Source organism: Phyllobates terribilis, unplaced genomic scaffold (genome assembly GCF_046119375.1).
Source record: "Phyllobates terribilis strain yellow unplaced genomic scaffold, ASM4611937v1 Scaffold_1__5_contigs__length_1240528914, whole genome shotgun sequence".
In the NCBI taxonomy this organism is placed as follows: Eukaryota; Metazoa; Chordata; class Amphibia; order Anura; family Dendrobatidae; genus Phyllobates; species Phyllobates terribilis.
This window is the reverse complement of record NW_027362761.1, coordinates 855881829-855896049: the sequence shown is the minus strand read 5'-3', so window position 1 is coordinate 855896049 and position 14221 is coordinate 855881829. Positions and strand designations below refer to the sequence as shown.

General features: G+C 41.0%; 1 protein-coding gene across 2 annotated transcripts in view; it reads right to left on the bottom strand.

Moving 5' to 3' along the window:
- The window catches only part of LOC141153639 (venom factor-like), a 302324-nt gene that overhangs the window by 47188 nt on the left and 240915 nt on the right, over positions 1 to 14221 (bottom strand). For both annotated transcript variants that reach the window (XM_073638632.1, XM_073638641.1), the window contains 2 exons: positions 9254 to 9343; positions 3138 to 3215 (listed from right to left, as the gene is read on the bottom strand). In XM_073638632.1, the coding sequence (XP_073494733.1) occupies positions 3138 to 3215; positions 9254 to 9343 (168 nt within the window). The remainder of the gene's footprint in view (positions 1 to 3137; positions 3216 to 9253; positions 9344 to 14221) is intronic.

Here is a 14221-nt window from a genome sequence, read left to right as displayed (position 1 = left end):
TTTTGGCAGCCGTTGGACTCACTGCATACCCTATAACTGTATATCAGACCCTCTCCTTTCTACTGGGAACAGGTCATACTTGTTACTGTGGCCCAGCTCTATGTGTCTTTAAATTGTTAGTGGGGTTTTTCCAAAATTTTGGCAGCCCTTGCAATCACAGCATGGGAATTATGTAGGAGACCCGCTCCTTTATAATGGGAACATTTTTTTTACTGAGACCTTCCGTTATGTCTCTTCAAACGGGTATTGGGTTGCGTCCAAATTTTTGGCAGCCCTTGCAGTCACTGCATACGCAATAACAGTATAGGAAACACACTCGTTAATAATGGGAACAACAAAGCATAGCCAGCTGATGGCTCTCTAACAATAGTGAGGGCTGACTGTAGGCCCTTTAAGAATAGTAAGGGCCGCCTGATAGCCCTATAAAAATAGGCTTTGTGACTTTCAGAGTTCGTCCATCATAAATGAAACAGGATGTGTCTGATGATCTGTCACACACCACATGGCCAGATGAGGTAGTAAAATGTTAAAATTACATTTCCTGGTGAATGTATTTGTCTTGGATGAAAGCAGTGCAAAAGTGCAAAACGCCTCAAAAACACTACGTGGGAACATAGCTCAAGGTGTGGAGGAGCATTTTTGTTTTTGTATATTTTTTTTGCCTTATATACAAGTCATTACCCTGGAAAGAATGTTCCTTAACATATTTCCCAGGAAAATCCATTTTGGTTTCGTTTTTATGTTTTATAGTGAGTCTGTAAAATTGGCGTAATACCTCTGACAACATTGGTGACAGCATTGACCTGGAAGTCAGAAATGCTTCCAGGGGTCTTCCCCATGCTGTTGCCATGTGATCTGAGCACTGTTCCCATCGATTTGGGCAATTTTTAGGCTCTCTGCAGACCCCCGGGGGGAGCCGCCGGAAAGATGCTCGAGTTTCCCACAGACTTACATTGGGCTTGTTACTCGGACCGAGCACTCAAGCATTCCAATTTGCTCGACTCGAACAACAAGTACCCGAGCATTTTAATGCTAGCTCATCACTAGTTTAGATCAAAGGATATTAATTCATGTGTTTGAATGGTCCAGTCAAAGTCCAGACCTGAATCTCATTCAGAACCTGTGACAAGACTTGAAAATTGCTGTTCCAATCTCACTGAGCTAGAGCTAGTTTCCAAAGAATGGGCAAAAATGTCAGTGACTAAATGTGCAAAGCTGATAGAGACATAACCCCAAAAGACTTGCAGCAGTAATTGCAGCGAAAGGTGGTCCTATGAAGTGGTGATGACTCAGGGAGGCTGAATACAAATGCACATCACAATATTCAGATTTATATTTTTTAAATAATTAGAAAACCATGTATCATTTCCTTTACACTTCACAAATACTTTCTACTTTGTGTTGGTATGTCACATAAAATGCCAATAAAATACATTTCAGTTTGTGGGTGTAACATGAACATATGTGGAGTATGAATACCTTTTCAAGACACTGTATATAATATGTATACAGCACAGTGCATAAACTTGAATTTGCATTGCATTTCCTATCAGGAAGTAGCTAGAGCTGTCATGCAGATGGTGTGAAGCATATATTACTAAGGCCTCTTGACTCTCTTATAGCTCTCTCCTTTAACCTCTTCCTGACAAGGCTATTTCCTGGTATTTCGTTTTTTCCTCTCCTTCTTCCTAGAGCCATAACAGTTTTATTTTTTCGTCCACAGAACCGTGTGAGGGCTTGTTTTTTGCGGCACGAGTTGGGCTTTTTAATGACCTCATTTATTTTATCACGTGATGTACTGGAACGCTTGAGAAAAAATTCCAAGTGTGTTGAAATTGCAAAAAAAAGTACAATTCAGCAATTGTTTTTTTTTTATTATTTACCATGTTCAAAATACGGTAAAACGAGCCTGGTAGTATGATTCTCCGAGTCAGTATGATTACGCAGATACCAAACATGTATCGTTTTTTTTTTATTTAAGTGGTGAAAAAAATGTCGTATATGTGTAAAAAAAAAATTTGCTTGTGTCGAAATTTTACGAAACCAGTAATGTTTTAATTTTTCTGGATATGAGGTGTTGTAAAGGCTTATTATTTGTGCCCTGAGCAGACATTTTTACTGATACCATTTTGGGGTAGATACAATGCTTTGATCTCCTCTTATTGCATTTTATTATAATGTTAAGGCAACAAAAAAAACGTAATTCTGGCATTTAAATTTTTTGCTAGTTACGTTGTTTACTGATCTGATTAATCTATTTTATATTTTGATAGATCAAACTTTTACGAATGCAGCGATACCAAATATGTGGGGATTTTTTGTTTTATTTTTCATGCGGCAAAATGGGGATGATTTGAACTTTGGTGGGTTTTTTTTAATTTTTTTCAGAATTTTAAAAACTTTTTTTTTTCACTTTTTACTGTATTTGTAAGTCCCCTTAGGGGACTTGAAGCTGCGATCATCCAATGGCTTGTGCTATACATAGCAGTGCATCAGAACTGCTATGTATAGAGAGATAATCAAGATCTCCTATGTATGCCAGCCACTGGCTGGGTTTCACAGGAGGATCATAATGACAGGCACGGGTGTCATCAACAGACTCCTGGCTGTCATGACAATCCATGACAGGGGCACTGATGGGCTGGATGAATGAGGCTATTCTGGACGGAATGTGTCAAATCCCGTTGTCAGTAATTGACAGAGGGATTTAACTGGTTAACAGCCATGGGCAGAGCACTGCTCCACCTATGGCTGTTAAAGGCACATGACAGCTGATTAAATCAGTCATCATATGTGGGGAAAGATGTGGGCTTGGCGCATTAAAGGCTGGGACTTTAATGTATAGGGACAGGGTAGAGACTGATGTAAATATACATTAAAGGTCATGAAGGCACATGATAGCTCATTAAATCAGTCATCGTGTTCCGGGAAAGATGTCGGCTCGCACAAAGTCAGGGAGCCGGCATATGAGGTTCCAGTGCGTCATATGTCGGTAAGGGGTTAAATTTAATACACAAAAACAAAAAATAATATATTGAATAAAAGATGCAGCATCTTATAATCATAACAATAGTAATAATAGTCATCTGCAATTGAGTAAAAGTTATAAATGTAGCAAGTTATACATAAACACATACCAAAGTCGACTCCTACTTCACATGCCTTTTCTTTTAGAGTGTCTTCGTCAGTCATTTTGCCTAGAGTTGCACATTTTCCTAATTATAAAAGAGAACATGAAGTAATTAATTTAACCAGTTCCAGGTATAGTAATGTAATAGTATGTAAGTATGTAAAATGGCTTTGTGAAGCTGCATGGTTACTGAATACACGATTTTACATACAGATGTAGTATTCAGTAAATATATAAATATATATGTACAGTATATACAGTACAGACCAAAAGTTTGGACACGCCTTCTCATTTAAAGATTTTTCTGTATTTTCTTGACTATGAAAATTGTACATTCACACTAAAGGCATCAAAACTATGAATTAACACATGTGGAATTATATACTTAACAAAAAAGTGTGAAACAACTGAAAATATGTCTTATATTCAAGGTTCTTCAAAGTAGCCACCTTTTGCTTTGATGACTGCTTTGCACACTCTTGGCATTCTCTTGATGAGCTTCAAGAGTTAGTCACCGGAAATGGTCTTCCAACAATCTTGAAGGAGTTCCCAGAGATCCTTAGCACTTGTTGGCCCTTTTGCCTTCACTCTGTGGTCCAGCTCACCCCAAACCATCTCGATTGGGTTCAGGTCTGGTGAATAGAGGCCAGGTCGTCTGGCGTAGCACCCCATCACTCTCCTTCTTGGTCAAATAGCCCTTACACAGCCTGGAGGTGTGTTTGGGGTCATTGTCCTGTTGAAAAATAAATGATGGTCCAACTAAATGCAAACCGGATGGAATAGCATGCCGCTGCAAGATGCTGTGGTAGCCATGCTGGTTCAGTATGCCTTCAATTTTGAATAAATCTCCAACAGTGGTACCAGCAAAGCACCCCCACACCATCACACCTCCTCCTCCATGCTTCACGGTGGGAACCAGGCATGTAGAGTCCATCCGTTCACCTTTTCTGCATCGCACAAAGACACGGTGGTTGGAACCAAAGATCTCAAATTTGGACTCAGCAGACCAAAGCACAGATTTTCCACTGGTCTAATGTCCATTCCTTGTGTTCTTTAGCCCAAACAAGTGTCTTCTGCTTGTTGCCTGTCCTTAGCAGTGGTTTCCTAGCAGCTATTTTACCATGAAGGCCGGCTGCACAAAGTCTCCTCTTAACAGTTGTTGTAGAGATGTGTCTGCTGCTAGAACTCTGTGTAGCATTGACCTGGTCTCTAATCTGAGATGCTGTTAACCTGCGATTTCTGAGGCTGGTGACTCGGATAAACTTATCCTCAGAAGCAGGGGTGACTCTTGGTCTTCCTTTTCGGGGGCAGTCCTCATGTGAGCCAGTTTCTTTGTAGCGCTTGATGGTTTTTGCAACTGCACTTGGGGACACTTTCAAAGTTTGCCCAATTTTTCAGATTGACTGACCTTCATTTCTTAAAGTAATGATGGCCACTCGTTTTTCTTTACTTAGCTGCTTTTTTCTTGCCATAATACAAATTCTAACAGTCTATTCAGTAGGACTATCAGCTGTGTATCCACCAGACTTCTGCACAACACAACTGATGGCCCCAACCCCATTTATAAGGCAAGAAATCCCTCTTATTAAACCTGACAGGGCACACCTGTGAAGTGAAGACCATTTCCGGTGACTACCTCTTGAAGCTCATCAAGAGAATGCCAAGAGTGTGCAAAGCAGTCATCAAAGCTAAAGGTGGCTACTTTGAAGAACCTAGAATATAAGACATATTTTCAGTCGTTTCACACTTTTTTGTTAAGTATATAATTCCACATGTCTTAATTCATAGTTTTGATGCCTTCAGTATGAATGTACAATTTTCATAGTCATGAAAATACAGAAAATTCTTTAAATGAGAAGCTGTGTCCAAACTTTTGGTCTGTACTGTATATATTTATATATATACAGTACACTGCTCAGAAAAATAAAGGTAACACTCAAATAACACATCCTAGATCTGAATGAATGAAATATTCTCATTGAATACTTTGTTCTGTACAAAGCTGAATGTGCTGACAACAAAATCACACAAAAATCATCAATGGAAATCAAATTTATTAACCAATGGAGGCCTGGATTTGGAGTCACCCCCAAAATTAAAGTGGAAAAACACACTACAGGCTGATCCAACTTTGATGTTCTGTCCTTAAAACAAGTCAAAATGAGGCTCAGTATTGTGTGTGGCCTCCACGTGCCTGTATGACCTCCCTACAACGCCTGGGCATGCTCCTGATGAGGTTGCGGATGGTCTCCTGTGGGATCTCCTCCCAGACCTGGACTAAAGCATCCACCAACTCCTGGACAGTCTGTGGTGCAACGTGACGTTGGTGGCGAGACATGATGTCCCAGATGTGCTCAATCGGATTCAGATCTGGGGAACAGGCGGGCCAGTCCATAGCTTCAATGCCTTCATCTTGCAGGAACTGCTGACACTCTCCAGCCACATGAGGTCTGGCATTGTCCTGCATTAGGAGGAACCCAGGGCAAACCGCACCAGCATATGGTCTCACAAGGGGTCTGAGGATCTCATCTCGGTACCTTATGGCAGTCAGGCTACCTCTGGCATGCACATGGAGGGCAGTGCGGCCCTTCAAAGAAATCTCCCTCCACATCATTACTGACCCACTGCCAAACTGGTCATACTGAAGGATGTTGATGACAGCAGATCACTCTGCACGGCGTCTCCAGACTCTGTCATGTCTGTCACATGTGCTCAGTGTGAACCTGCTGTCATCTGTGAAGAGCACAGGGCGCCAGTGGCGACTTTGCCAATCCTGGTGTTCTGTGGCAAATGCCAAGCGTCCTGCACGGTGTTGGGCTGTGAGCACAACCCCCATTTGTGGACGTCGGGTCCTCATACCACCCTCATGGAGTCAGTTTCTAACCATTTGTGCAGACACATGCACATTTGTGGCCTGCTGGAGGTCATTTTGCAGGGCTCTGGCAGTGCTCCTCCTCTTCCTCCTTGCACAAAGGCGGAGGTAGCGGTCCTGCAGCTGGGTTGTTGCCCTCCTACGGCCCACTCCACGTCTCCTGGTGTACTGGCCTGTCTCCTGGTAGCGCCTCCAGCCTCTGGACACTATGCCGACAGACAAAGCAAACCTTCTTGCCACAGCTCGCATTGATGTGCCCTCCTGGATGAGCTGCACTTCCTGAGCAACTTCTGTGGGTTGTAGAGTCCGTCTCATTCTACCACGAGTGTGAAAGCACAACCAACAATCAAAAGTGACCAAAACATCAGCCAGAAAGCATTGGTACTGAGATGTGGTCTGTGGTCCCCACATGCAGAACCACTCATTTATTGAGGGTGTCTTGATAATTGCCAGTAATTTCCATCTATTGTCTATTCCATTTGCACAGCAGCATGTGAAATTGATTGTCAATCAGTGCTGCTTCCTAAGTGGACAGTTTGATTTCACAGAAGTTTGATTTACTTGGAGTTATATTCTGTTGTTTAAGTGTTCCTTTTATTTTTTTGAGCAGTGTATATATATATACATATATATATATAAATATATATATATTTTTACAGGTGCTTCTCACAAAATTAGAATATCATCAAAAAGTTAATTTATTTCAGTTCTTCAATACAAAAAGTGAAACTCCTATACTATATAGAGTCATTACAAACAGAGTGATCTATTTCAAGTGTTTATTTCTGTTAATGTTAAAGATTATGGCTTACAGCCAATGAAAACACAAAAGTCATTATCTCAGTAAATTAGAATACTTTATAACAGCTTGAAAAATGATTTTAAAATCCAAAATGTTGGCCTACTGAAATGTATGTTCAGTAAATGCACTCAATACTTGGTCAGGGCTCCATTTGCATCAATTACTGCATCAATGCAGCGTGGCATGGAGGCGATCAGCCTGTGGCACTGCTGAGGTGTTATGGAAGCCCAGGTTGTTTTGATAGCAGCCTTCAGCTTGTCTGCATTGTTGGGTCTGGTGTCTCTCATCTTCCTCTTGACAATACCCCTTAGCTTCTCTATGGGGTTAAGGTCAAGCGAGTTTGCTGGCCAATCAAGCACAGTGATACTGTTGTTTTTAAACCTGGTATTTGTACTTTTGGCAGTGTGGACAGGTGCCAAGTCCTGCTGGAGAATGAAATCTCCATTTCCAAAAAGCTTGTCGGCAGAGGGAAGCATGAAGTGCTCTAACATTTCCTGGTAGACGGCTGCGCTGACTTTTGTCTTGATAAAACACAGTGGACCTACACCAGCAGATGACATGGCTCCTCAAACCATCACTGATTGTGGAAACTTCACACTAGACCTCAAGCAGCTTGGATTGTGGCCTCTCCACTCTTCCTCCAGACTCTGGGACCTTGATTTCCAAATGAAATGCAAAATTTACTTTGCATTACTTAGTGTGTCAATGACTGCCTTCTGGACATCTATCCAGTCAGCAGTCTTCCCCGTGATTGTGGAGCCTACTGAAACAGACTAAGGGACCTTTTTAAATGTTTAGGAAGCCTTTGCAGGTGTTTTTTGTTAATTACCCTAATTTAATGAGATAATGACTTTAGTGTTTTCGTTGGCTGTAAGCCATAATCATCAACATTAACAGAAATAAACACTTGAAATAGATCACTGTTTGTAATGACTCTATATAATATATGAGTTTCACTTTTTGCATTGAAGAACTGAAATAAATTAACTTTTTGATGTCATTCTAATTTTGTGAGAAGCACTTGTATATAACAAGATGCAGCAAGATATCGTGATCTACAAAATTGTAACTAAAAACCTAATTCGACAATGGCTTCAGAGGATTGTACTGTGCAAAAGTGAACCTGTTAACAGCACAAAAGTGGCTAGTCTTGGATGTTGTTTTATTCCCACTGCTGCCTGAAGTATTCTTTTTTTGTGTGTTTCTTAGACTATGTTCACACACTGCGTTTTTTTCTGCAACAAAACCTGATCTCTTGCCAGGAAGGTTTGTTCAGGACTTTGCTTGTTTTTTTGCTTAGTTTTCGCTGCATTTTTTCACTGTCCTTTTGTCTCTTTGTACATAAAGTTCAGTGAAAAAAAAAATCTCATTCTGGTTTTGGCACAAAAACGCTGAAAACCCGCGGAAAAACCTGATACCTGCGTTTTTGGTGCATTTTTTTCACCACCCATTACTTCCAATGGGTAAAAACACTGAAAGAAGTGACGTGCTCTATTCTGTAAAAAAAACATGCAAAGCACAAAATACTGATCAAACAAAAACCGAGGTGTGTGCATGAGATTTCTGAAATCTCATAGACTTTGCTGGTACCATAAAACCCAGCTGAAAATTTGCATAAAAAACGCATAAAAAAACGCTGAAAAAACGCAATGTTTGAACTTAGCTTTATTCTTTTAAATCTGCCATATGGTTCAGGAGACAGAGACATTTTATTTGGCGCTAATTTTTATGGTCTTTATCAAGCTGGACATCGCTCACATGATTCTCTGAGGGCATGTATTTAGGCTGCTCTTCACAATTACCCTGTGAACAACACTCTCGTGGTAGAGACATAAGTACCAAATGATGGATTTAAAAAAAAGCAAAAACCAGTATATTCAGGGGAGCAGCAGAAATGAACTAAGGGCAAAAAGTAGACACTTTTGAACTGGTGACAAATCCTCTTTAAGTGTCGAGCATTCTGCATGAAGATATTCTTCTGCCTTATGGTATTGTTATCGCTTATGTTATAGGGAATCTGTCATGTGATTTTTTAGTACAATACTAATGGTATCCTGAAACAAGGCTTGGGCAGCCCTTTCAGAATTTGTAACATTTTGTTGCTGAAGTTTCTCAGGTTTTCTTGCTGTAAGCACCAGAGAATTCACAGCCGTGAGCCGGCTAGTCTAGCATATATACATCCAAACTGAATATGCACTGCTCCCCACACCCATAATCCTACCCGTCCATCTGCACCAACCTCAGTGATAGTAAAAATCTTCACTGTCAGGTGGATGGGATTATTGGGGTGGGGGGCAGTGCATATGGAGAGGAAGAGGGGGCAACCAATAAGGGCCCTGACATCTTGGTGTATGGACACGTAAGCAGCATGATTGTTGTAATATTTGCCATACATTAAAAAAGTAAAATAAACTTATTAAAAAAATAGTTTGTATTGCTATATTTTTACCTGTAGCACACTTGCATAAAGACCCTTTGCAGATTTTCCTTAATTTGCCACTCTCCTCGGGAAGGTTATAAAATGTACTGCATTTTTTATCTGCACAAAAGAAATTGACAAAGCAAACACAGATGTTCTATAGATATTTATTCTGCATGACTAAAAGTGGTGATCTACATTGAAAATTTATTTTTAAAATTAAATGATTGTTTACAAGGTGAAATGTAACCAACCGATGACCGGTGATATGGGTCATGATTTTGCAGCAGTGTTCTTTGCCATTTTTTGCATTAAAGCTTTTGCATCTAACAGTCAGGTCCTCTCTTTTATCTTCTCTTTTGAATAAAAGCATTGGCACGGCCAGTGCTTTTGCTAGATGCAATGATCACATAGCCACTGGGTGACTCCATGAAAAAATGAAGCTACAGGGTCTTAGCAGACCTAACTGATGAAACATTTTTGCCATGGCAGAGGGCTGTTGTTCCTGTAACTGGGACTGCTATGGAGTCCCCAGTTACAGTAAAAAGCTGAGCAATAAAAAAAGATGTAAAGTCCTCTCGAGTACTTTTAGGATCTCTTGGGTGACATATTGCCTAACAAATTAATATATGTGTAAATAAAAAAATATATATATATGTGTGTATATATGTGTGTATGTATATATATGTATATATATATATATACCGTATATAAAATGAAACTTAATTTTGTATAAAAAAAAGTGTAAGAACAAGAAAAAAAGGCAAAGCATAAAGCCTGTTTCAGACCGAGTTTTTATGGTGTACTTGAAGTGTTTGTTTGCAATGTAAAAAACACATTTAAATGGATATATACTTACATAGACTATAATAGAAAAAATGTCAAATGGGTATCTGTTTGACATTAGTTTGTGCAAATATATCTTTTTTAACAGGATGCAAAAAATGCAGTCTGATGCACCTTTTCACCCTTTAAAAAAATAACAGATCTGTATTTTATAACATTGCAGTCTATGAAAGATGGATGCAGTTGTATTGTCTTATGCTTGAATCCGTATTTTTTTCATGCTTTTTTCCCAGAAAACTATTAATATGATCTCCTAACAAGCCCTCTCCATGTTATAAAAGAAATGATTGTTAGGTTGCTTTTTTTAACCTCTTTTCCCCCCGAAGGTGGTTTGCACGTTAATGACCAGGTCAATTTTTACAATTCTGACCACTGACACTTTATGACTCTAATAACTCTGGAACGCTTCAACAGATCCCACTAATTCTGAGGAGAAAATGGACCCCAAAAATTGTTATGTAATTTCTCCTGAGTACGTCAATACCCCATATGTGGGGAAAAAACACTGTTTGGACACACGGCAGGGTCCAGAAGAGAAGGAGCACTGTGTGACTTTTTGAACGCAAAATTGGCTGGAATCGAGAGTGGACACCATGTCGCGTTTGTTGAGCCCCTGATGAGTCTAAACAATGGAAACCCCCGACAAGTGACCCTATTTTGGAAACTAGACCCCTCAAGAATTTTATCAAGGGGTATAGTGATCATTTTGAACCCAGAGGTACGACACAGAATTTGATAACATTAGGTCATCATACTGAATATGTTGTCATTAGTCTTGAGCACTGCTTGCTACTTGAGTTTGCATCGGGTACTATGGTATGCATCAAGTATCGCGGGTGCTCGAGTGACATGCTCGAGTCCCCGCCCCCGCACACGGTTGTTAGACACAAAAAAAACAAACATGCGTGAATTGCCCGTGCATTCCAGGCAATTCCCGCGTGCTTTTTTGGCTGTATAACAGTTGCGAAACATATGGGGTGGAGACTCGAGCATGTCACTCGAGCACCTGCGATACTCGGTGCATACCCGAGCACCCGATGCAAACTCAAGTAGCGAGCAATTGCGCTCAACACTAGTCGCCATATCGTCATCATTTTTTTTTCTTTACTTTTGAAAAAAATCCCAACCCCAAACAACCCTAACCCTAACACAACCCTAACCTTAACTATAACCCTATCACAAACTTAACCCTAACATGTATTTTATACGCCGTTCCTCGTGTGGTATAAGTAATTAGACGACTTTATTCTTCGGGTACGTGCAATTACAGCAATACCAGATTCATATCGGGTTTTTATGTTTGGCATCTGTTACACACAAAAAGACGCTTTTTTTGCAAAGACTAATTTTTGCAATCATTTTTCCATAATTTGGCCGACAGAGTCATGTAAGGGCTTTTTTTTGCGGAACAAGTTGACATTTTTATTGGTACCATTTTCGGGCACGTGACATTTTTTGATCGCTTTCTATTCTGACTTTTGGGAGGCAGAATAAACAAAAACCAACAATTCAGGAATTGTTTTTTTTTGTTTTCTTTTATGCCGTTCCTCGTGTGGTAAAATTGATAAGGCTGTGTTATTCTTCGGGTCAGTACGTTTACAGCGATACTACATTTATATAGTTTTTTTAATGTTTTGGCGCTTTTACACAATAAAACTATTTTATAGAAAAAATATTTTTTTTGCATCGCTTTATTCTGAGAGCTATAACTTTTTTATTTTTCGGCTGATGGAGCTGTATGGCAGCTTGATTTTTTGCGGGACAAGATGTAGTTTTCAGCGGTACCATTTTTATTTACATTCGTCTTTTTGATCGCGTTTTATTCCATTTTTTGTTTGGCGGTATGATAAAGCATGTTTTTTTTTTTTTTTTACCGTGTTCACTTAATAGGTTAACTAGTGGGACAGTTTTATAGGTCAGGTCGTTCCGGACCAGGCGATATCAAATATATGTACTTTTATTGTTTAGTTTTTTTTCATAATAATAAGTATTTATGGATACAGTATATTTCTATTTTTTTGGATTATTTTTTCATATTTTTTTTTTTACATTTTTTTTTTCACTTTCTGACACTTTTTTCACTTTTACACTTTGTCCCACTATGGGACTTTCATTTTTTGCAGGCTGATCGCTTGCACAGCATAGAAATACTGCAGCATCTCTGTGCTATGCAGGCTGTCAGCTCTGCCCTGGCATAAGTTAGACGATCTATCTAACTTCCTGATGCCTGGTGACCTGGATGTCATCATGACTATGTAGGGTCACCATGGCAATGATTGGGACCTGGCGCACACAGCGCGGGGTCCTCGATCCAAGATAAGAGGGGCGCTCTGACCTCTGTTTCCCCCGAAATGTTGCGATCAACTTTGATCGCAGCATTTTGGGGGTTAATGTGCCAGGAGCGGTGTGGGACCGCTCCTGGCACATAGTACCGGGTGTCAGCTGTTAGAATCAGCTGACACCTGGCGGCGATCGCGCCTGCACAGCGTCTGTGTGTGCGCGATCACCAGGGCGTAATAATCTGTACCTGGTTATTAAGGCCCAGGGCTCTGGTACATATTATTACGCCCTGCGTCAGAATGGGGTTAAAAAATAAGACAAAATGGACCATGTTTTTTTTTGCTTACAATATAAAAACATGAGGCTGTTAAAAGTTACAAAAACATGGTATGAAATAGACTTAAAACACTCTTTCAGAGAGACAGGGCAAATAGGACATGAGCAGTAGGTCTGTATGAGTGATAGGAAAGAGAGCGTGACAGAGGCAATAGGGAATATGATGATGATGATGATGATGATGAAGTCGAAACCTTGTGGGTGGAGATAAAGAATGAAAAAGTAATTTTTGGTGTAATGTATAGACCACCCAATATCACTGAGGAACTGAAGGGTCGGCTGCATAATCAGATGAAGGGGGCACTGCACAGGCTGCTATAATAGTGATTATGGGAGATTTTAATTTCCCATTTATTGACTGCAGTAATGGTTTTGCTTCAACTGCAAAGGGGAGAAATATTCCTCAGCTTGTTATATGATACTTTTTGGGGCAGCTAGTAGAAGACCTGACAAGAGGTGATGCACTCTACACTACTTAGGTATGCTAACCTAATGCACTCTACACTACTCAGGTATGCCAACCTAATGCACTCTACACTACTCAGATATGCCAACCTAATGCACTCTCCACAACTCACGTATGCCAACCTGATGCACTCTACACAATTTACATATGCCAACCTGAGGCATTCGACACAACTCACGTATGCCAACTAGTGATGAGCAAGCATGCTTGCTACTGCTCGGTGCTCACCCGAGCATCTCACTGCTCGACATGCTCGGCGCTCGTCGAGTATTTCTGGGGTTGCTCAGCAGGAGCTCGGGCCCCCTCCCTGCATGTTTGGCGCTCTTTAGAGCGCCAATCAACATGCAGGGATTGCCTGCCACTAATTGTAATGCCGCAGCCATGGTGGTTGTGGCATTACAGTGATTGGATGGCCGCTCAGCGTCATCAGGTCTATATCAGACCTGGCGCCGCTGTGCTCATCACAGTCACTCCGGAATCAGGCAGAGTAGGGAAAGGTGCTGCTGCGTCAGGGAGAGATTTGCTTGTGTATTAGGTAGTGTAGGGAGAAAAACCAGTACATTACACATATCAATCTTAACAAACAGTCCTTTTGAGGACTAACTAATCCATCTGCAGAGATATCAGGCAGGCAGTGTATATACAGTAGGTAGGCAGGGTATATAGCAGACTGCAGTGTATATAGCACAAGAGGCTCTGTAGCACCCCGAGGGCTCGGCTGCTACAGGGGTATTGCACCTCAGACCAGAGGTGTGATATTCCACTCCCGGGTAAGGATGGAGTGTGGACCAGGGCTCAGTAGGCTGCATGCACCACACACACCCCATTTCCAAGGAACAGACCAACGGTGCTCCCACTAGACAGAGTGCAGGCACGACAGCTTCTGTTCCTGGCTGGAGTGGGGAGGGGGAGGAAAACCCAGTGGTGTAGGAGCAGATAGGGGTGGGTTTCTGGGCATAGGTAGGAGCCCATTGGTTGCTAGTCACCTGGGCTCGGGTGTCAGAAGGAGGTATATAAGGTGGGCACCATCTTAGATCAGGGTCAGTTCAGAGAGGAGCTCAGCCAGAGAG